The sequence below is a fragment of the Cupressus sempervirens genome, chromosome 3 (genome assembly GCF_028749045.1).
Source record: "Cupressus sempervirens isolate cs-2001-9-10 chromosome 3, ASM2874904v1, whole genome shotgun sequence".
Lineage (NCBI taxonomy): Eukaryota > Viridiplantae > Streptophyta > Pinopsida > Cupressales > Cupressaceae > Cupressus > Cupressus sempervirens.
Genome location: NC_143120.1, coordinates 546224566 through 546244843, shown reverse-complemented (window position 1 = coordinate 546244843; position 20278 = coordinate 546224566). Strand labels below are relative to the sequence as shown.

The 20278-nt window shown below is 37.5% G+C and overlaps 1 protein-coding gene across 1 annotated transcript in view; it reads left to right on the top strand.

Annotated features, from left to right (window-relative positions):
• Positions 1–20278, top strand: part of LOC149567579 (nucleic acid binding protein) — a 101101-nt gene that overhangs the window by 24896 nt on the left and 55927 nt on the right. The window contains exon 2 of the mRNA XM_089820819.1: positions 1937–2694. Coding sequence (XP_089676945.1) covers positions 1937–2694 — 758 coding nt within the window. The remainder of the gene's footprint in view (positions 1–1936; positions 2695–20278) is intronic.

The window sequence follows — 20278 nt, the reverse complement described above, 5'->3', positions numbered from 1 at the left end:
CCTCTTTTCTTTAGTTTTCTTGACTCTTCTTGAAGACAATCATTCTTAAGTCTGTTAAAGTCCGGAAGTTGATCTCGAGCACTTATTCCTCGTGCGAATATTTCCCATGATTCTGGCAATCCATCTTGGCCATGAGCACTAGTTCGGTGTCATTAATGATGGTTCCTATGCTTGATAATTCATCTCTAATGCCGGCAACTCTTAGGAAATAAGAGTTTATCGATTCTCCCTTCTTTATTTGGATGTGATTCAGTTATCTTTTTAGTGCAAGAACCCTAGTTGCATTGTTTACTTCATATGCATTCCGTAATGCATTCATCATATCGTAGGTAGTTTGGTATTTCGTAAGCATAGGTACGATATCATTTTTAACTGCATCCAAGATGATTTGAATGGCTTTTCTATTTCCATTGGGCCATATGGATTTGTGAGGTTCAATTGGTGGCTGTTTGGATGCTCCATCAAGAAATTGTTTAACATTGTTTTCTTCAAGAATCATCAAGATTCTGAATTTCTAGGCTTCAAAGTGTTCCTTCCCTTCAAATCTGTACTCAGGTCTGATTGTATATGCCATTGAAAATGGGAGAAAACTACTGAATATGTATGAGGTTTGATGACTGAAATTTTGCAGAGCCTTAGATCTGATAACTTGGCTCTGATACCATGGAAAGTTCTGCAAATTCTTGAGTCTTGAATCAGACCTATAGTTCAGTTTGGTGTTGCTGAGAATGATCTTTTAAACAATATGTATATTCAGATTTATTGAGGCAGATATCGCTAATGTTTACTGCAGGTTCAGTCCTCTATGCTCGATCTTGTGTGATGGTTGGAAGATCAGACTGCTGTGTGTATGATCAGACTGCTGTGTGTATGTGTGTCCTCCAAACTACATTCTCAACCCGTATATATATCCTTCTAGAGGGTATGTCCCTCAAGGGGCATAACCCTTGGCATTTAACAAACAAATTTGTCATCCCTAAGCCAGCGATCTTAGTAGATAAATTAGTTATGACTAACTAAGTTTAACCAAGAACAAAATAAGATATTTGTCTATAAATTGCTGGCACCTTTAGAGAAAATATATATTAATTTGAATGCCATTCATTAGGAATATATGTATAGAAGAGCAGGTATGGTCTGTACCATCAGACCTGTAGGTTATCTAGGTTAGATTCTTAACAATCAGTACACCTTTTGATCATGCATCTTTTGTCAGAGGCATTGTAGCCTTTGACATTCCATGATAAGGTTCTCATGGCAAAACGTTGATGAAAGAAAAAAAATTCTTACGCAATCAATTCCAGAAGCAACAACTGAAAATTCTTATGGATTGTGCCAACTTACTCACTATTAATGAAATTTAATTTTAAAATGGTGCAATCTAATTTACAAACACAAATTAAGGCTATAAATCCTATACAAATCAACAAAAAATGGACATAAAGAACAGTCAGAACCAATCAATGGAGAAGGAGAAGAATGAAATCAATTGCAACAAAGAACACTAATCTGAGTTGGCAGGAGTGAAAGCATCACTCCAAGGGTTTCAATGGCAGAAAACCTTCTGACTTACCAGAGCACTGCACTTACCCTCCTCCATTAATCTTTTGTAAGTCTGTTATCTTATTTTTACTGGTTTTGCAGATGACCATTGGCACCAAGCATTCCCATCACACTGTTATTACATCGCTAGACAAATCAAAAGCCCTCAGCATGCTGCCCTCTGAATACACAATACATTCAATATGCTCTTTTTATCAGATTAATTTGAGCTTGGCATTATTTTATATTGCTGGACATTTTCCATGGCTTCAGTGATTAATCATCTAGTTTTTATTTGAATTGTGATTGGTTTATGTGTTCATTAATGGCACAGTTTCACAACAGTTCTTATTGTTATACATTTATTAATTTCTGAAATTCATTGTTCTTTCAGGTTGTGCAAGTGTTCAACGGCTTGCTGCTGAGTTTATTCCTAGATATGCTTTACATTGCCCATCTGCTCTCGAAGCAGCTTGCAAAGTAACCATGCAAATTGGTGACTGGAGTTCTTCCTTAGCACTTCGTGGAGAAGATGCTGATGGTATAGCTTTTGAGACAGCAAAGGCCTGCTTTTGTGGGCTGGTAGATATTTCATGTGCTGCTAAATCTGCAGCTGCAAACACATCACTAGTTAGTGGCATCTGTTCAGCTATTTTCCAAAGTATACTATCATATTTAATTCGCTGGCTTGATGGCAAGGAGATCTACAAATTTGAAAGTCTTGAAATTGAAAAGCTACAGGGGTCTAATGAATGCTTCTCTGACATAAAACACAATTTAATTCAGGGAAATGATAAACTGGAGCAGAAAATTTCAAAAATTGTTTCGTTGTCTCTTGTTAGGATTTTTCTTTTTTCTCCAGAAACAATGCTAGTGGCCTGTTTTGAATTGTTAGAGTCAAAAGACACAGAGAAGTGCAAAGAGGGGCATTGGTTCTTAAGGCAAATTATGTCTGAAAATAGTGCAAAAGACCTTATTAATATTCAATCATTGAGGCAATCTGTGGTGGTGTCTCTGTCCTCAAATTCTGTAGAATATGGATTGAATTCAATGGAGAATCTTGAAAAGAAGCAAGTTTCAGATAATAGCTCCGAATGCGACAGTCTTGCAAAGAACCAAAGTGTTGTTTCAGATACAAGTTTGATTGCAAAGGTAAGCAGTCTTAATTACATCTAATTGTACAGATAGAGATTCACACCATCCATATTAGGTTCTTTTAATAATACTTCTCTCATAAATAGATGATGTGCCACTATCCAAAAGCTAGATTGGTGAATAATTGGATGATTTAAATGTTGACTTCTTTGAGATCACTTGTTCTTTAGAATTGTGTGGATAATTTGGAGCTATTTCAAATGTTTCATCCACACTCAAGAATCTTTGTTACTATATTTTCATTTTTTCCTTAGATTTGTTTTGGATTTTTTACAGTACATGTGCACTCTATAACAATTCTGCCATTATCTTAATTGGGAAAATATCTGTAGGATATAAAAATAATTAATTTGGGCAAAATGGTCTAAATTGGGGAAAATTGGAAATGAAAGAATGAGAAGTAGTAGATATTTTCCACAGCAAGTCAAATTGTGATATTGCCATTAGGATGTAATTGTGTAGTTTTTGAGTCAAACTCATTGACACATGTTTCATGAGTAGTGGTTCACAAAAACCCGTCTCTCATGAGAATGAATGGATCACTTGTGAAAAATTTAACTATTGCAGTCATTGATTATTAATCTCCTATCATAAACGATTATTAAATTGCTGAAAATAAATTCCCAGCTAATATCGAAAAATTAACACAACTGCAACTTCACTTATAAAATACAGAAAGAAATGCGCAACACAATGAACACTATTTTTGGACAAATTGTCCCTGGAAAAACCCCTAAGGGAAAACTAGTTCTACAGATGAGAAATTATATTAAACTTCAGCAAATCAAGAGATACAAAATTCCTTGTCTCTTATTGGCAGAATTCCGTCAACCTCCTAATTTATCCCGCTGATATTCCCCACTGCTATTCTCATGCTAACATTGCGCCCTTGCTAACACTGCAAGACTGTTTGCTAACACTGCAAACGTTTCTCCAAACTTCATACTCTCCAAATGCCCCCCTGACCTCTTTTTATACTACTCCTGTTGGTAAACCAACGACCGAGATTGATTTACAATCGACGGTTGAGATTAAAACAACTTAACAACCCTAACCAAGTCGGTTTCTAGTTGTTTCCAAAAGTGGTTAATTAATTAACAAATATTTGTTTTTAATCTAACCAATTAGTTAGCAAAACAATTACTTGCTAAATAATAGCAAATGGACAAACAGCTGTCCAAAGCTAACAAAATTAACACTTCCTCTTAGCGAGGAAGCTGTTCTGCAGGACACCTAACTTATCTCTGAAGAAGATAAATTTTGCCTTCCCCAATGCCTTAGTCAGAATGTCTGCTACCTGCTCCTCTGTAGGTATGTATTGTAGCTGAACAACTCCTCTTTGTACACAATCTCTGATGAAGTGATATATGATATCTATATGTTTAGACCTATCATGAAACACTGGATTCTCAGACAACTTAATGCAACTCTGATTATCACAATGTATCACAGTAGTCTCAACCTTTTGACCAAGCAAGGCTACTAACAACTTTCGAAGCCATATAGCTTCACATGTCACCATGCTAGCTGCTATGTATTCTGCTTCTGCTGAACTTAGAGCCACAGACTTTTGCTTCCTGCTGAATCAAGATACAACTCCTGATCCCAAGCTGAAACAACACCCTGAAGTGCTCCTTTTGTCCGTTGTACTTCCTGCCCAATTTGCATTAGTATAGCCTATCAACCTGATACCTTCACCTCGAACATATTTGATCCCATACTCGACTGTACCACGCAAGTAACGTAGCACATGCTTAGCCACTGTCCAATGCATTTTCTTTGGTTCAACCATGAACTGACTAAGAGAGTTAACTGCAAATGCTATATTTGGCCTAGTGTTGACCAAATACATAAGCGAACCAATCAACTGTCTATATAAAGTGGGATCTACATCTTTCTCCTTAGTTGTATCTACCTTCTTCCAATTTGTGATCATGAGTGTAGACATGGCTTTGCAATCCTCCATCCCAAATTTCTTCAAGATTTTAATGCAATATTTCCCTTGACCAAGGAAAATCTTCCCATCTGTCTGCCACACTTCCATGCCTAGAAAGTAGTGCATAAGTCCTAAATCCTTCATCTCAAACTCTTCTGCAAGGTTCCTCTTGCAATCCACTATGAGCCCTAGTGAACCTGTAAGAAACAGGTCATCCACATAAAGAACAAGAATGAGAATCTCACCCTCAACCATCAAGTAGTAGAGGTTAGCATCTGCTTCACTCTTCACAAAGCCCATTTTCTGCAAGTATGTATCAATGCGCTCATACCACGCTCTAGGAGCCTGCTTGAGTCCATACAATGCTTTCTTCAATCTGCACACGTGGGTCTCTTTGCTGTGTGCTACAAAGCCTTCTGGTTGTTCTATGTATACCTCCTCCTTCAACTCACCATTAAGGAATGCTGTCTTGACATCCATTTGATGGATTTGCCATCCCATCTGTGCTGCAAGTGAGATTACAGCTCGTATAGAAGTATACCTGGCAACAGGAGCAAATGTCTCCTCATAGTCTATTCCCTCCTTCTGAAAGAACTCTTTTGCGACGAACCTCGCCTTGTATTTCTCAATGCTACCATCTGCAGCGTGCTTTATCTTATAGATCCAACGTGATCCAACTACAGCCCTATCTGTTGGTCTAGGTACTACCTCCCGCACATCATTTTGCATTATTGAAGAGTATTCCTCAACCATAGCATCTCGCCATACCTGATGTTCTGCAGCTTCCTGATAGCTAGAAGGCTCACTATCTACCAACTAACTAACTAATGCCACATAGTCATTGAACTTGGCTGGTTGTCTTCGCTGTCTAGTACTCTTCCTAGGAGCTCCCACAAACTCCTGAGTATCCCTTTGTGTATCTGGAACCACATGGTTCTCGCTGCCAACTGTAGAGGATGAAATGTCAACCTCTAAGTCTTCTAAATGCATTTCTTGTTGCACCTGTTGCTCCATACTTTGTGAATCTTCACTAACTGAGTCTACTCTCGTACTGGTAACTGTACTTGAGCTTTGTTGCTCTTGATTTGGTCTTGGAGCTTCTGTTGGTTGCTCACTCTGATCATTTGCTGGCAAATCTCTGGATCTCCTGAATGCCTTGTCCTCCATGAACTTGACATCCCGTCTGACAATAATTCTTTTAGTCCCCGGAATGAAAATCTTGTATGCCTTTGAGGTCTCACTGTACCCAACAAAGTACCCCCTCTCTGCAGTCTGATCTAACTTTGTACGTGTATCTCCAAGAATATGGCAATATGCCAAACTCCCGAATATCCTGAAGTGACTAACATCTGGCTTCTTCCCTGTGAAAGCCTCCTTTGGTGTCATCTTCCCTAGCACCTTGTGTGGAACTCTATTCTGAATGTAGATTGCTGTATTACACGCCTCTACCCATATGTAACGGGGCATGTCCTGGTCATGTAGCATAGCTCTTGCTGCCTCCGATATAGAACGGTTCTTCCTCTCAGCAACTCCATTCTGCTGTGGATTGTAAGGAACAATCCATTCTCTCTTGATTCCTTCTCTGGTGCAGAACTCCTGGAAGACATTTCCTTTGTACTCGCCTACATTGTTTGATCGAAGAACGTTTATCTTCTTTCCTGTCGAGTTCTCCACAAGAGCCTTGAACTCGTGGAATTGACTGAAAACCTCATCCTTAGTCTTCAAGAAGTATATCCAGGTCTTTCTAGAGAAATCATCAATAAAAGTAACATAGTACTCATATCCTTTGAGAGATTTCGTCGACATCGGTCCACAAACATCTGAATGTACTAGATCAAGAACACCCTTAGGTCTGGTGTCACTCCTTGGAAAAGATGCTTTCGCAAACTTCCCCAACACACATCCCTTACATACATTGTCATGCTCTGTGCTCACCTCTGGAACACCTGTCACCGTCTCACGAAGCAATCTAAGTGCTCCATGATGAATATGGCCCATCCTCCTATGCCATAGCTCTCCAAGATCTCTAGGATTACTGTTGCTCATAAGTGCCTTAGGAATATCAAACTGCAATCTATAAAGGCGACCACTCCTAACTCCAATAGTTATGGGTGATTTCCAATCCTTGTGCTTAATCAACACATTTGTCCCTCTAAAGAGTACATTATACCCCCTATCCTAAAGAACAGATACAAAAATCAAATTCATACCTAAGCCTGACACATATAACACATCATGAAGTGGGATTATCTTTTCATTCTCCCTCTGAAATTGAACAGTCCCTTTCCCAACAGGGTTGAGTTGGGACAAGTTTCCCATAGAAATCTGGATGTTGGTGTCCTCCTCCTTATAACTGGAGAAGTACTCTCTAACTCTTGTCATATGAAATGATGCCCCACTATCTATATACCAAACACACTGTGAGGTTGAGCTAACCATACAAGCTATGAGTGCAAACTCATCTTCCATTCTACTGGAGAGTTCTTCCGCACTTGCTAAAGCTGCCACCTGCTTCTTACCCTTCTTCCTCTTTGGGCAATCACTGACATAGTGGCCAAACTCGTGACATCCAAAGCACTTGACCTTAGAAAGGTCCTTCTTCTTCTTCTTTTCACTTTGTAAATTTGATCCTTTGCTAGATCCCTTCTTTGCTTTCCCTTTACCCGCTAGGGCAACATTCTCTTGTTCCACCTCATTTTTCTGACTCTTGTTGGCCCCATTGACAAGACTTAGTCTAAACTCCTCCTGAGTGAAATCAGTCCATAGTCGATCCTAACTCGGTAAAGTATCTCGTCCACTGACAACTTGAACAAAGACACTCCATTGTTTAGTAAACCCATTTAGGGCTATTCTCACTAGCTCGTCATCACTAGGACTATCTCCAACAGCTGCTAACTCGTCTTTGACAAGTTTGAGCCTGGTAAGGTAACTTGTGACGTCTTCTCCCTGATTCATTCGGGTATTCTTTAGCTTCTCTCTGAGAATCAACTTTTTGTTGGTGGTAGCATTCTGGTATAGATTCAGAATGGCGTCCCACATCTTCTTTGCCGTATCTAGCTCTGCGATATGTGGAACAATATGATCCTTGACACCATCAAGAATAATCCTCTTCGCTTTGGCATCATCCTTCCTATATGCTGCAAGTTGTGTTGCATCCGTTGGTACAGGTACAACACTGGTAGCATAATCCTTGATACCATTCTCTTCCAACAATAAAGAAATTCTGGCCTTCCAGACACCAAAATTTGAGGCACCATCCAATCTATCCTGATCTCTCAAACCAGTTGAAGCCATCTCAAGGGTTTAAAGCAATAATAAATCTAAAGAGATCAAAATTTCTTTCCTAGGGCAAAACTCGTCTACCCTTAACAATGCTCTGATACCATGTGAAAAATTTAACTATTGCAGTCATTGATTATTAATCTCCTATCATAAACGATTATTAAACTGCTGAAAATAAATTTTCAGCGAATATCGAAAAATAACACAACTGCAACTTCACTTATAAAATACAGAAAGAAATGCGCAACACAATGAACACAATATTTTTGGACAAATTGTCCCTAGAAAAACCCCTAAGGGAAAACCAGTTCTACAGATGAGAAATTATATTAAACTTCAAAAAATCAAGAGATATAAAATTCCTTGCCTCTTACTGGCAGAATTCCGGCAACCTCCTAATTTATCCCGCTGATATTCTCCACTGCTATTCCCACGATAACACTGCGCCCTTGCTAACACTGCAAGACTGTTTGCTAACACTGCAAACGTTTCTCCAAACTTCATATTCTCCAAATGCCCCCCTGACCTCCTTTTATACTACTCCTGTTGGTAAACCAACGGCCGAGATTGATTTACAATCGACGGTTGAGATTAAAACAACTTAACAACTCTAACCAAGTCGGTTTCTAGTTGTTTCCAAAAGTGGTCAATTAATTAACAAATATTTGTTTCTAATCTAACCAATTAGTTAGCAAAACAATTACTTGCTAAATAATAGCAAATGGACAAACAGCTGTCCAAAGCTAACGAAACTAACATCACTTAACTGTCATTCCATCTAGGTGATGCTCACATAGGTGAAGCATTGTGTCTTCTTGAGAGGCTACCGTATTACTCCTACTCAAGCATGGTTAAGATCAGTTAGTTTGCTTCCCCATTTGCCAAACCTTCAGGAATTGTTGTGTCTTGTGAACCTTTTCTTATAGAGCCTCTTTAGCTCATCAATTCATTAGTGGTAGGTGGGTTCTTGTGAACTAGTACTCATGAAACATAATTCAATGAGTTTGACTCAAAAGTTACACAGTTGAATAATGATAGTGATATAAAAATAAAAGAATGATTAATTTTTTTTTAAAATTAAACATTGTTTTGCAGATATTAAGTTTTTGGACAAAGTGATAAAAAAAGAGATTTGTTAGAAGTCACTGTGATTGAAAAAAAAAACTCGTTTGCTTTAAAATGTTTCTGGTTCTCAGTATTTGTCTGGCCAGTGAAAAAAAATGCAGTCTTATCAAAATTTTGTGACTAGTTGCTGATTTTGATAGGCATGGTTGTTTAGTTTTGAGACAAGATTGACACTATATGGCCCATGTTTTAATCTCTCATATACATATATAATTAGTTTATTGGTCACTTCAATGTTTATCGTCAATGGACGTAATGTAACTCTCACAAGTCACAAGTTGTTAATCAATCACTGACATCTTTTTAGTCACATCTTTGACTGCTTTGTATCTATTTCATTGTTCACTACTAGAAGCAGTACAGTTCCATCTTTATCATCTAACATAGATATTGCAAATGACCAGTCAATAGCCAAGATAGAAGTGACACATATGGCAACCCATGGCTACCCAGCCAACTAAATCTCATCATATATAAAGAGAAAAAAGAACACACTAAGTGTCCCCTTGGTAAGTTATGCTATTTAGTTTTCTGTTTAGATGTTTCCCATATGACACATTTTAGAAAATTAATGCCAGTACATATTCTCTGTCTACAAATTGTCTCAGAAAGTCCTTCAGTTGGTCCACACTTTTCCATCTAGACTTGTGTAACTCGTAGATGTTTCTTAACTGTAGTAACTATGTTTTTACAAGTCTGCGATCTGACTCGGTTGAAAAGAAGTCCATTGGCATAATGCAACCTTCATTTTGGAATGCTTTATCTAGTGGGTATCTTGTTTGGGAAAGTGGGGATTTTGTCTTTTTGGGAAGACTGTTGCAATATATGGATGTGTGGCAGGGACTGTTGGAATAGTTAAAAAGATGACCTTCTGGGTGGTTTCATGTGATCGGTTTACATCTCCCTCTGTCAGAATATTCACTTTTTTTTGTTCCCTTGTATATGCGAGTGTTTGTTCCTTTGCAACCCCCATTTATTTGGGCAAAATCCAATTCCTTGGGTGGCCAGAACATGTAGGTGACTTTTCACCTGACTATATGAGCTTTTGTACTCCTTAGTTCCTCACCTCCTAAAAACTGCTCGATCATTGCCACTTGTCTTCAAAGTAAGAACTCCCTTGCACTTGGGTCACTGAAATTGAATAGCAGCATGCATTATGAACATCAATTAAGCGTATACATAAATGTTTTGGAAAAAATGATGAAAATCAGAAAAAGGAGTAACACCCTGGGATAAGTTTTTGATTAAGATAAAAACAGGTTTTGAAGGGGCCCCGAATCCCTATAGACAAGACAACAGCTGCCATATATTAGCATTACATGTCTAGCAGCTCGACATAGGTCAACAATGGATTGTCAAGAATAGCTCTATCCACGACCAACAATCCAAAGACAGTTACAAAAAGATAAGCATTACGTCCAAACTGTCCGAAAGGGATAAACAAATCCCACTAATAACAATACTAAAGGAAACACTAAGTTTTTCCTTTACTTCCTTCTTTTGGGATCAAAGGGTCATATCAAGATGAGGAGGAAACTTCTTCAAATGCTTGCCAATAATTGGGATTCAATCCTTCTCAACTATCACTGCCTTATTCTACCAAGAATGTTGCTCCGTATATCCAGCACAAGGCTGAAATCCCATGACCGGATCAGTACCAGTACCACCAACCACAGGACCAGGGCCAGCCTCGCCTCCTTTCTTACTGCTTCAGCCGCTTCATGCTGGACAGAACCAGCAGCATCAATGCTTTGTTGTTCAGCTACAGCAGGTCTAGAAACCGCTGTAGGCTGTTGATCCAAATCAGTTATATCAGCCAACACTGCTTTTTGCAAAATAGAATCAACAACCGGAATCTCATCCCCATTCTGGACAACCTGCTCCTTAACTCAACCAATGGATCCCTGAATCCCACCAGTAGGATTCACATCTTCCTCAGCTGTATTTTTAGTAACTGTACAGTGTTTCAACAATGCTCTCTTCCACCATGAAGAGGGCCTCTTTGATATAACTCCGAAAATGTCACATTTTGCCGCCAAGTGACCTGTTTGTAACATTTTCTACATCTTTAAGGAAGACCTTCGTAGTCTAGTTTTTGAATCCAAGAGCACTTTGGTGTACAAATTTTAATCTCTGCCGGCAAACCTTTGGAGGCATCAATGTCAACAAGAATCAAAGCGAAGATAGAATGAAACATATCAGAAGAGGCTGAATCTCCAATTAAGAAATCTCCTAAAGCTTCACCTACTTCCTCGAGAATAAAATCCATCCAAAGATTTAGAGGGAGTTTAGGAAGGCGGACCCATATAGGCATCTTACAGAAAGCTTCGGTAGATGGATTGAAACCCTGATGCTAGGCTTAATCATTAAGGGAAACCATTTATCCCATGTATAAAAGTGATTACAAAAACTGATTCTTCTATCCTCTGGAATTTCAAGTCTTGCAATAAATAATCTATTAACCAAAGGCTAGATCTGCACTGAATCGGTAACATGAGGTTCCAACAATATAGCCCTTCTGTACATTAAAAATGAAGAACAAACAGAGAAACAACAAGTATTAATTTTAAAAGTTAACATAGGAAGTTTGGTAAAGAATTTATAAAGAACTTAAAATATACTTACCTTTTAAGGGCGAGTCTCCTTCTTGCAAGCTGTTTGATCCATTGACAGATATGAAATTTTCTTTCACACCTTTGCAACACTTGACCACCCAAAAGTCTGCTCTTGAAAAAAGTAAGTTTGGCTAAGTTAGAGTGAAAGGTAAGTTATGTTTATGTTGAAGGCTTTATACTTCTTAAGTTTTGTGTTCTAGGGTTTTTAAGAAAAAGGTGTCTTTTCACCTTTAAAGGCCATTTTGCCTCTGTGCGATCCTGGGTTCACCTGCTCCTGCAGGGGCTGAGACAGGCATACCTAGAAATTTAGGGCATAAATACAAATCAGATAAGTGTATAATAGCTTATTCAATATCACATCGTCTTACTTGTTTTAAGGGTCTCTACATGTGATGTAAGTATTATAAATGGCTCTTCCATTCACAGGAATTGAGGACAAATGCTTCCTTCATATGTAACACATATTTAGGATCAAATAATGACGAGTGACAAATATATCAAACAACCATTTCACCATTTCAAAGATCTATCTTCCTTGCATTTATTTTCAGTTTTTGACTTGTAATGCTTGATGTTATAGCATCTGTTGAATGATTCTTAATCTGTAAAAATTAATTCCATAATGCTTGATTATATTCGGGTGAGTAATTTAGAAATTGAATTGTTAATAGCTACTTCCCTGAAACTTTTTTCGCTACCTATAGTAGATAGCAGAAGCTTGAAACCTCTAATAGCAAATTTCTTGTTTAAAATCATTTTGGAAATATTCAATTTAAAAGATGCTTGGTTTGCTATGTACATGGCTTATCTATTTGAAGGGCCCTGTACCAAAATTTAAAAGATTTTACATATCTGGGTTTGATATGGCAATCATGATAGAAATGTTACGTTGATTTTTAAGTCACAAAATAGAGTTAAAACACCATGAGCACAAAAACTTAACAACCATAAGGGATTTCTAGACACAAATTGAACTTTTCAATTAGGGAATTGACAGATTATGTAAAGGATTCCTGCCTATGTTACAGGATTTTCAGGAAGAATCATGAGTACATCGATAAGTTTAAATATCTACATTTATTTCTGTACTCTTGAACAGTCAGTATTACTAGAGACCTTTGAGGTATGGGTTGAGGCAAAGTAATAAAATATGGATCCCACGCTATCTCTTGTAGCTCTCCAAGTCTTGGATGAAGCTCACAGCCTTTAGCTGAACGGACTCATCTTCTGCCTGCTCTTTCTATCTCAGCTCTTTTTTAATTGGTTTTGTACTGTTTTTCTGGATTTTAACTTGCCGTCTTTGATTTCAGCTGGATTCCTTTTCTGCTCACATTCTTTCCGATTGGGCCCTGATTTATGTCACTTTATTTATTTGTTTCCTTTGGGAGTGCTGTCAAAAGGTTTACAATTTCCATAGCCTGAATTAGAAGCATCTCTTCATTTCTTATTCTTCAGGCGACCATCCCTCCCAGCATTGATATGGGCAGTTTACTGTATTGTTTGAAGCTTGAAGATGACATTACATATTTTGAGGTTTGGTTTTGTAAATTATTGCATTCTCATCAACAGTTCAGAACGCCCGTTTCAAATTATAAGGCTTAGAATGATAATGAATTTCTCAGACTTTTGTCAAACCTTACATTTTCAACAAAGTATAAGATGCCAACTGAACCAGACACCATATTTCGGATAAAAATGCCATCTTCAGGCCAGAATTCCTGTTATAATTAAGGACAAATAGGCGACAGCAAACCTGGGAAGGGAAATGGCAGCATAAAAAAAGACATCAAAGCTTGGAGGGATTTCCCTACAGCTGAGACAGATTAAAAATTCTATGATGGAACTCTTACCACTGATTCTTTTACTGGGAATCCCTAAGAAGATAAAAAAAACACTTTGTGCATCCACCTGAAACATGGAAACCCAAATTGTGCATTAATTGTCAGAAGACCAGCTACATTAAATATATTCCAGAAACAAAGTTGAAGCTGAAAAACTCAATTAGCAGTGACTTAGATCTTAGGGATTCAAAGTGTAGTCCATCCCATTGTACAAATATTGAACTAAACTCATTAGGTTGGCACTCCGGAATCTGCCATTGCAGAGGATATAGGAATCTCAATAGTCAAATCATATTTGTATTGAATTTATATTTGCTGAAATGAATCCATCATAGCTTTTGCATGTCCATTCATTATGCCACACTCTGATTTATCATTGTACAAATATAGGGGAAAATGGTTATTGCCCATGGAAATTAATATATGTATCAGTAAAGCCTAAAGGTTATCAGGGACATCAACTACTTACAAGAAAATCTGTCAACATGTTTGACTTTTATATAAGTACTTGATGGATATATTCCTAAAAAAGAGGTTGAAAAGTGAATGTCCTAAATGATTTGTTTTATCATCCAAACAGGGCATCTCCCTTCAACAATAGTATTTATAACTAATTTGAAGTCACCATAGACTTCCAAAATTAATACAGTTGTTGTCAAATGCTAGATTGAGTACTTAAAAAATATCTTCAGCTTTGATCTAATTATTTGCTTTTCCTCATCACTTTGCAAAAGAAGAGGATTACCCCAGGTTCCCTTTCGCAGCCTTACCATAAATTGCTGTTATGAAACCACTGGCCGTTAGGTGATCCCTAAGGATTCCAGAAGTTATTAAGATCAATAATTGAAGACTTCTTTGAAACTTTAAATTCTGTAAGCACTGGCCATGTTGATAAAGCTGTGAATGATGGTTTTACTCAACTGATACTTTCAAAATTGTCAATAATGGCTGTGTAACCACCTGGGCAACTTTTTGTTGTTGGGTGGTCACGACTGTAAGCATCAGTAAGTAGTGCTTTCATTGTGATACAAAGAGCTGTAAAGATGAAATGAACAATTATGTCTTTAGCGCTTCAACTGACTTAAGTAAGCTTCTTGTAAATGGGAAAGTCTTCCATAATCTTTTAATGGGTATGTAGAAGACAAAGACAAAGGTCAGGAGGTTGGAGAATTGTGTGTATGCATCAAGTAGAATAGAAAACTTAGTTGAAGATCAAAGGAAAGTTTTCAGAGAGCAAGAACAACTTATTGGTTGCAATCCGCACCTTGTAACTTGCTTTTTATGTAATAAAATCATGTAAATGAGCTAGTCACTGCTATTATAGCTGAGGCTTCCTTCATTTTCTAGACATTTTAGGGTAAAATATGACTGTACATTGTTTCTGTGTGCTCATTTTGATTGTTTTTATGGTTGTTGCACTATTGAACTGACTTCTTGATAGAAAATGGGAACTTCCAAAACAATGATAGCATTTAAATCTCCATGACTCATAATTCCAGTCAATTGCTTGACAAATTACAGATCATTTTGGTACTTGTGCAGTTTACTGTGTGGAATTGAGCAGAATTAAATTGTTTAACATTGACAAGGTCCATAAAGAATCAAAACTAGTCCTTGGCAATCCAGAGATTGATAGATGCAGAAGTGGCCTGAAAAAATTATTAGATTAATATCTCCAAATATCTTATTTATTATTCTTTTAATGGTCAATATTATTTTGTAAATATTACAATGTTTCTAATGTTCTTTTATTCTTTCGTTATTAGAAATGTTTCTGATAACAATGGTTGGTTCATAATAGAAACATCGTCTTTGTAAACTATATATGGGCATGTTGCTCATTCAGCAATCCATTCAAATTTTTACCAATTAGCTGTGTAATATGGTATTAGAGCAGTGTTAGAATTCTTTTTGAAAAATTTATAATTTCTTTCTGAAATTATTAGTTTTAATTTTTTTTTTTAAATTCTTGTCCTAGTGTCTGGGGCAATTCCAACCTAAGAAAAAACACAATTTCATATTTTCTTCTTCAGTTTCTGGGTCACAATTCTATCTGTTGGCTCACACAAGGTTTCTTACCATTTTTCTTTAATAGAAAACATGTCTTTTGTCGCTGTGCAGTTATTTTAGTGGTTGGTTCTTACATTTGTTTTGCCAGTCTCTTCTGTCCATAACTCAATTCATGTGGCATGATGAGATTTATTTCTGCAACACACCAGTTATTTTCTTCCACGACCTGATTTTCTGGTTGTATTTTCGTGTCCTCTAGGTTTCACAGCTTTGTTCTAGGGTTTTTCTGTGCTGAATGACCATTCCTATGGTTATGTATATATCACGACATTTTCACATGCAAGCTTGTCTTTTGTTCTTTGTGCCCAATTTTCTGCAAATACGACCATTTGCTTGGTTGCCTTCTTCCTACAGATTCGATTTTCCTTATTCCATATGCTGTTCGTGGCTTCAACTGTAATCTGATTTTTGGTTGGATCAAAATTTTAAATGTCATGATTGGCTTTTCATGAACTTTTCTGGGTCTCTGTCAAAATTTTCGAGCTCGTCTGAAATTTTTGCTTTGGGATCTGTGCACAGATCTTTGCTGTTGAGCCTCAAAATCAATGTCTATTTCCTATCTTGCTCAAGCATGCCTTTTCTTGTCCTGTTTGATCTTTATTAGTCTCAATATTCGTGTCACCATTTGGTCAACTACCTTTGACCTCAGTATTTTGCGATGGCATCTTTGATGAGTATTCAGCTTGAGAGGAGTCAGAAACTCAATGGCAGATACTACAATACTTGGAAATAATGTATGGTGACGATATTTGAATACAAATGTCTTGACAAAATTGTTTGGGCAAGATTACTTGACTTGAAGATAAAGGTAAGGAGTAGGGAAAATTTGATAAGCAAAATCAAGAAGCTGTTATGCTCATCAAGCTTTCAGTCACTGATGATCAGCTATTGCAGGTTCCTTCTGACAAATCAGCTTCTAAATTTTAGATACATCTTAAAGGCTTGCATGAAACCTCTAATAAGAGCCATGTGTTCTTCTTGAAGACCATGCTCTTCACACATGATGGAATGAACAGGTGTTTGTGTAGGATCATCTAAATAAAATCAAGTATATTTGCAATTCGTTGGAAGCAATCGACTGCAAAATGGAAGAAGAATATATGGTGGTGATCACTTTGAAGAGTCTTCCATCTTCCTATGAGCATTTTGTTGAGACACTCAACATTGCTTCCATTTATACTGATGTAATGTTTCTGGTCTTTGCATCATGCCTTCACAAAAAGATTGTTCAAAACAACAATTCGGTAGTGGTAGTAGTTCCTCTTCCAACAAACAAGCTTTCTCAACCAATTCTTCAGTTTTCTTAGTCTTCTTAGCAAGCTCAATCATTAGAAGGCCCAAAGAAGAAAACTATTCACTGCAACTACTCGCATAAGTTTGGTCATGTGAAGGTCAAAGTGCCATAAATGCTTGGCTGCTCAAGCCAAGCAATCTGGTAGCAACCTAAAGTACATGTAGCGAAGCACACTGGGTAGATTGAGTTTGCCTTTTATGCCTCCATGGCTCAAAGACCTAAAAATCATGTGAAATCTCATGCTCAGTATGTTGATTCAGCCATTTAGGGGCCTCATGTCACTTCACTCATTGCTAAGATTGGTTCATAGATTTCCAAGCATTCTCAGATTTATTTGTTTTTGGAGGTGGGGAAGAGTACATTGTTGAGAGAAAGGGCAATATATAGATTCGGTCTAAAGGAAGGAAACTAATTTTTCTTGATGTACTATGTATGTTCAAGGAATGGAACTCAGCCTATCTTAGGCAATCAAAGTCTAAGACATTCACTTCAGCTAGATGTGATCTTTAGCTCACATTAGTGGAGTATTGTTGATCCAGAAACTTAGTATACTGTTGCCTTGGTCCTGAGGATCATGTTCTATTCAGACTTGTTGCCTCTGGTGATTCTCACAAGGTCGGTATGGACGCCAAACGCTCCTTTGTTAGTACTCTAGGGTATCAATGGTATGCGCACTTAAATGTGTACTATCTTTCTCAACTTATTCTGGAAGATATTGTCACTGGACTACTGAAGATTCATACCCAAAACCTTGGAGTTTGCAGATTGTGTCAAGTTGGGAAGCAACATTGCTCTCCATTTTTAGATGGAGATTCCTGAAGAGCTTCTAAGGTATCAGAACTGGTCCATGCTGAAATCTTTGGACCTATGGCTACTCCTCTATTATTGGGTCTTATGTATATTTTTTCACTTCGTGTCAATGATTTCAATCCTAAAATGTGGGTTTATCTTCTTCATCATAAATCAGAGGTGTTTATTTTGTTTAAAAAACCCAAAGCATTTGTAGAAAAAGAGTGTGGTCAACATATTTTTATTCTTAGAATTGACATTGGGGAAATTTTTTTTACTCTTCCTTTCCCATTTTTGTGAACAAAATGGCATAAAGAGCCCATTAATAACACCCTACATTCCTGGCAAAACAATGTTGTTGAGTGTAGAAATTATACGATTTCTGAAATGGCGCAATCTAGGCTTGAACGCAAGAGTGGTTCAACAAAATTCAGGGCTTAAGCACTCCACATTGTTGTCTATCTTCTCAACCGCTCTCTTATAATGCTTATCAAGAAACAAACTTCGGAAGAGACGAGGTTAGACTATAAGCCCAAAATCAGTCATCTCAAAGTTTTTGGCTCCATTGCTTTTGTTTGGATTGTTGATTCTAAATGCACCAAGTTAGATGCCAAGTTTGAGAAACTCATGCTAACCGGCTACAGTGATAATCACAAAGCCTACCAATTGGTTGACATTGAGACCAGTTGTCTCATCTTTGGTTGTGATGTGGTATTCAATGAGAAAGGAGTGCCATTTCAGCTCTCTCCTCCAGTTATGGATTGGGAGGATCACTCTCTTAAGGTGCAAGACTTGGGTGTTCATTTTTCACTAGGTCCACCTGATGAGAAGACTTCAGCTAAGAAGGTTCTAGCTGTTCACGTTCCCTCTTCTCCTCTAGTTTCTTCTCCTACAGGCTCACCTAGACATGTAGCTACACCACTTGATTTTCCTCATGATTCGTTCGATCTTTTGTTTGATAACAACGATTCCATTGCACCTCCTACAAGGTTGGCACTTCTACTTTGGCCTAAATGGTGGGCTAAGACAATTGGCAATCTTAAAATGATGAGCTCATCTGCTTGGAAGAGTAGACCTTATGATTCTGTAAACTTTGCTCTCATGGCCAACATTCACAATGTGTATGAGCCTCAAACATACACATAGGCGAAAGGGATACCTGAGTAGGAAGAAGAGAAAAATGAGCGTTGTAGTCTATTGGAAAATAACACTTGGGGTATATCAGATCTTCCTTTACGAAAGAAACCCACTTGATGCAAATGGGTCCACAAAGTCAAATACAAGGTTGATGGTACTTTAGATAAGTACCGAGCTCGTCTTGTTGCCAAAGGCTTCTCTTAGGGTAAGGGAATTGATTATGAGGAGACCTTTGCTTGACAACAAAATATGAGCACCATCAGATTAGTCTTAGCCATGACAACTCAGTGTGGCTGGAAGGTCCATTAAATGAACATCACAAGTGCCTTCCTAAATGGTGATTTACATGAAGAGGTGTAGATAATGCTGTCTACTGGATTCAAGGTTCTCAGCAAAGAACAATAGGTATTTAAATTGCTGAAAGCACTCTATGGCCTCTGTTTCCTCAGGCATGGTACATGCAAATTGATAGGTACCTCACATAGAGTTTTCTACAGTAATCCTTTTGACTCAAATCTGTATGTCAAGACAACTTGCAGTGACATCATCCTCTAGGTATGTTGATTATCTAATCATCACTAATAGTTTGACAACTTTGATTCAAGAAATCAAACATAAATTATGCCAGTAGTTCGACATTAGCAACCTTGGGGTTTTGCACTACAACCTAAGTGTTCAGGTTTGGCACTAGTCACATGGAATCTTCATCTCTCAATCTAAGTACGCACGAGCTTTGCTTGACAAATTCAAAATATAGAATTGCAAAATTGCATTTGCACCTATGGGGTTTGGTTTGAAGTTGTCGGCCAAATATGGTTCTCCTATTGAGAATGAATCTACATTTAGGCAACTAGTGGGTAGTTTGATCTATCTGAGCGTCACTAGACCTGATCTCTGCTTTGCAATGAGTTGCATATCCTACATCAAATCATTGGGTTGCAATGAAGCCCATTATGCACTATGTCAAGAGCACTTCAGACTTTGGTACCCTCTATTGACGAACCAAAGGTCCCAGATTCATTAGTTACATGAATTCGGATCTGGTGTAATGTCCCTGGTTATTTACTCTTACGAAATTGGGACAATTTACTGGTTGAAAACAATTGGAAGAGATTTCTAATATGAAAAGGATAGTTTAGGTTGGTTGTAAGATCACTTCTCAGATGATTGTCCTGATTTATAGTTAATATTGATATAATGACTATCACTGATTTAACAATTTGATATGTGCGTGGATGATTTAGGTGTGTTATATTTTTATTTAATGCATTGTAATTTCCCTTTGCGAGCCTTATGGGATTTGAGAGTAATTGCTCCTCACAAAGACTTCTTTCTAATTTCAGACTCCCTTTCTAAGACAAGATCCTTTATAAATCTTAAATGGACGCCAATTGCTTATAATTGATGATTCTTAGTACATATACTAAAGATTACTTGTCAATGATTATTTTAGCAATTTACATATGAAGGATAATCATTTTTATCTGTGTAT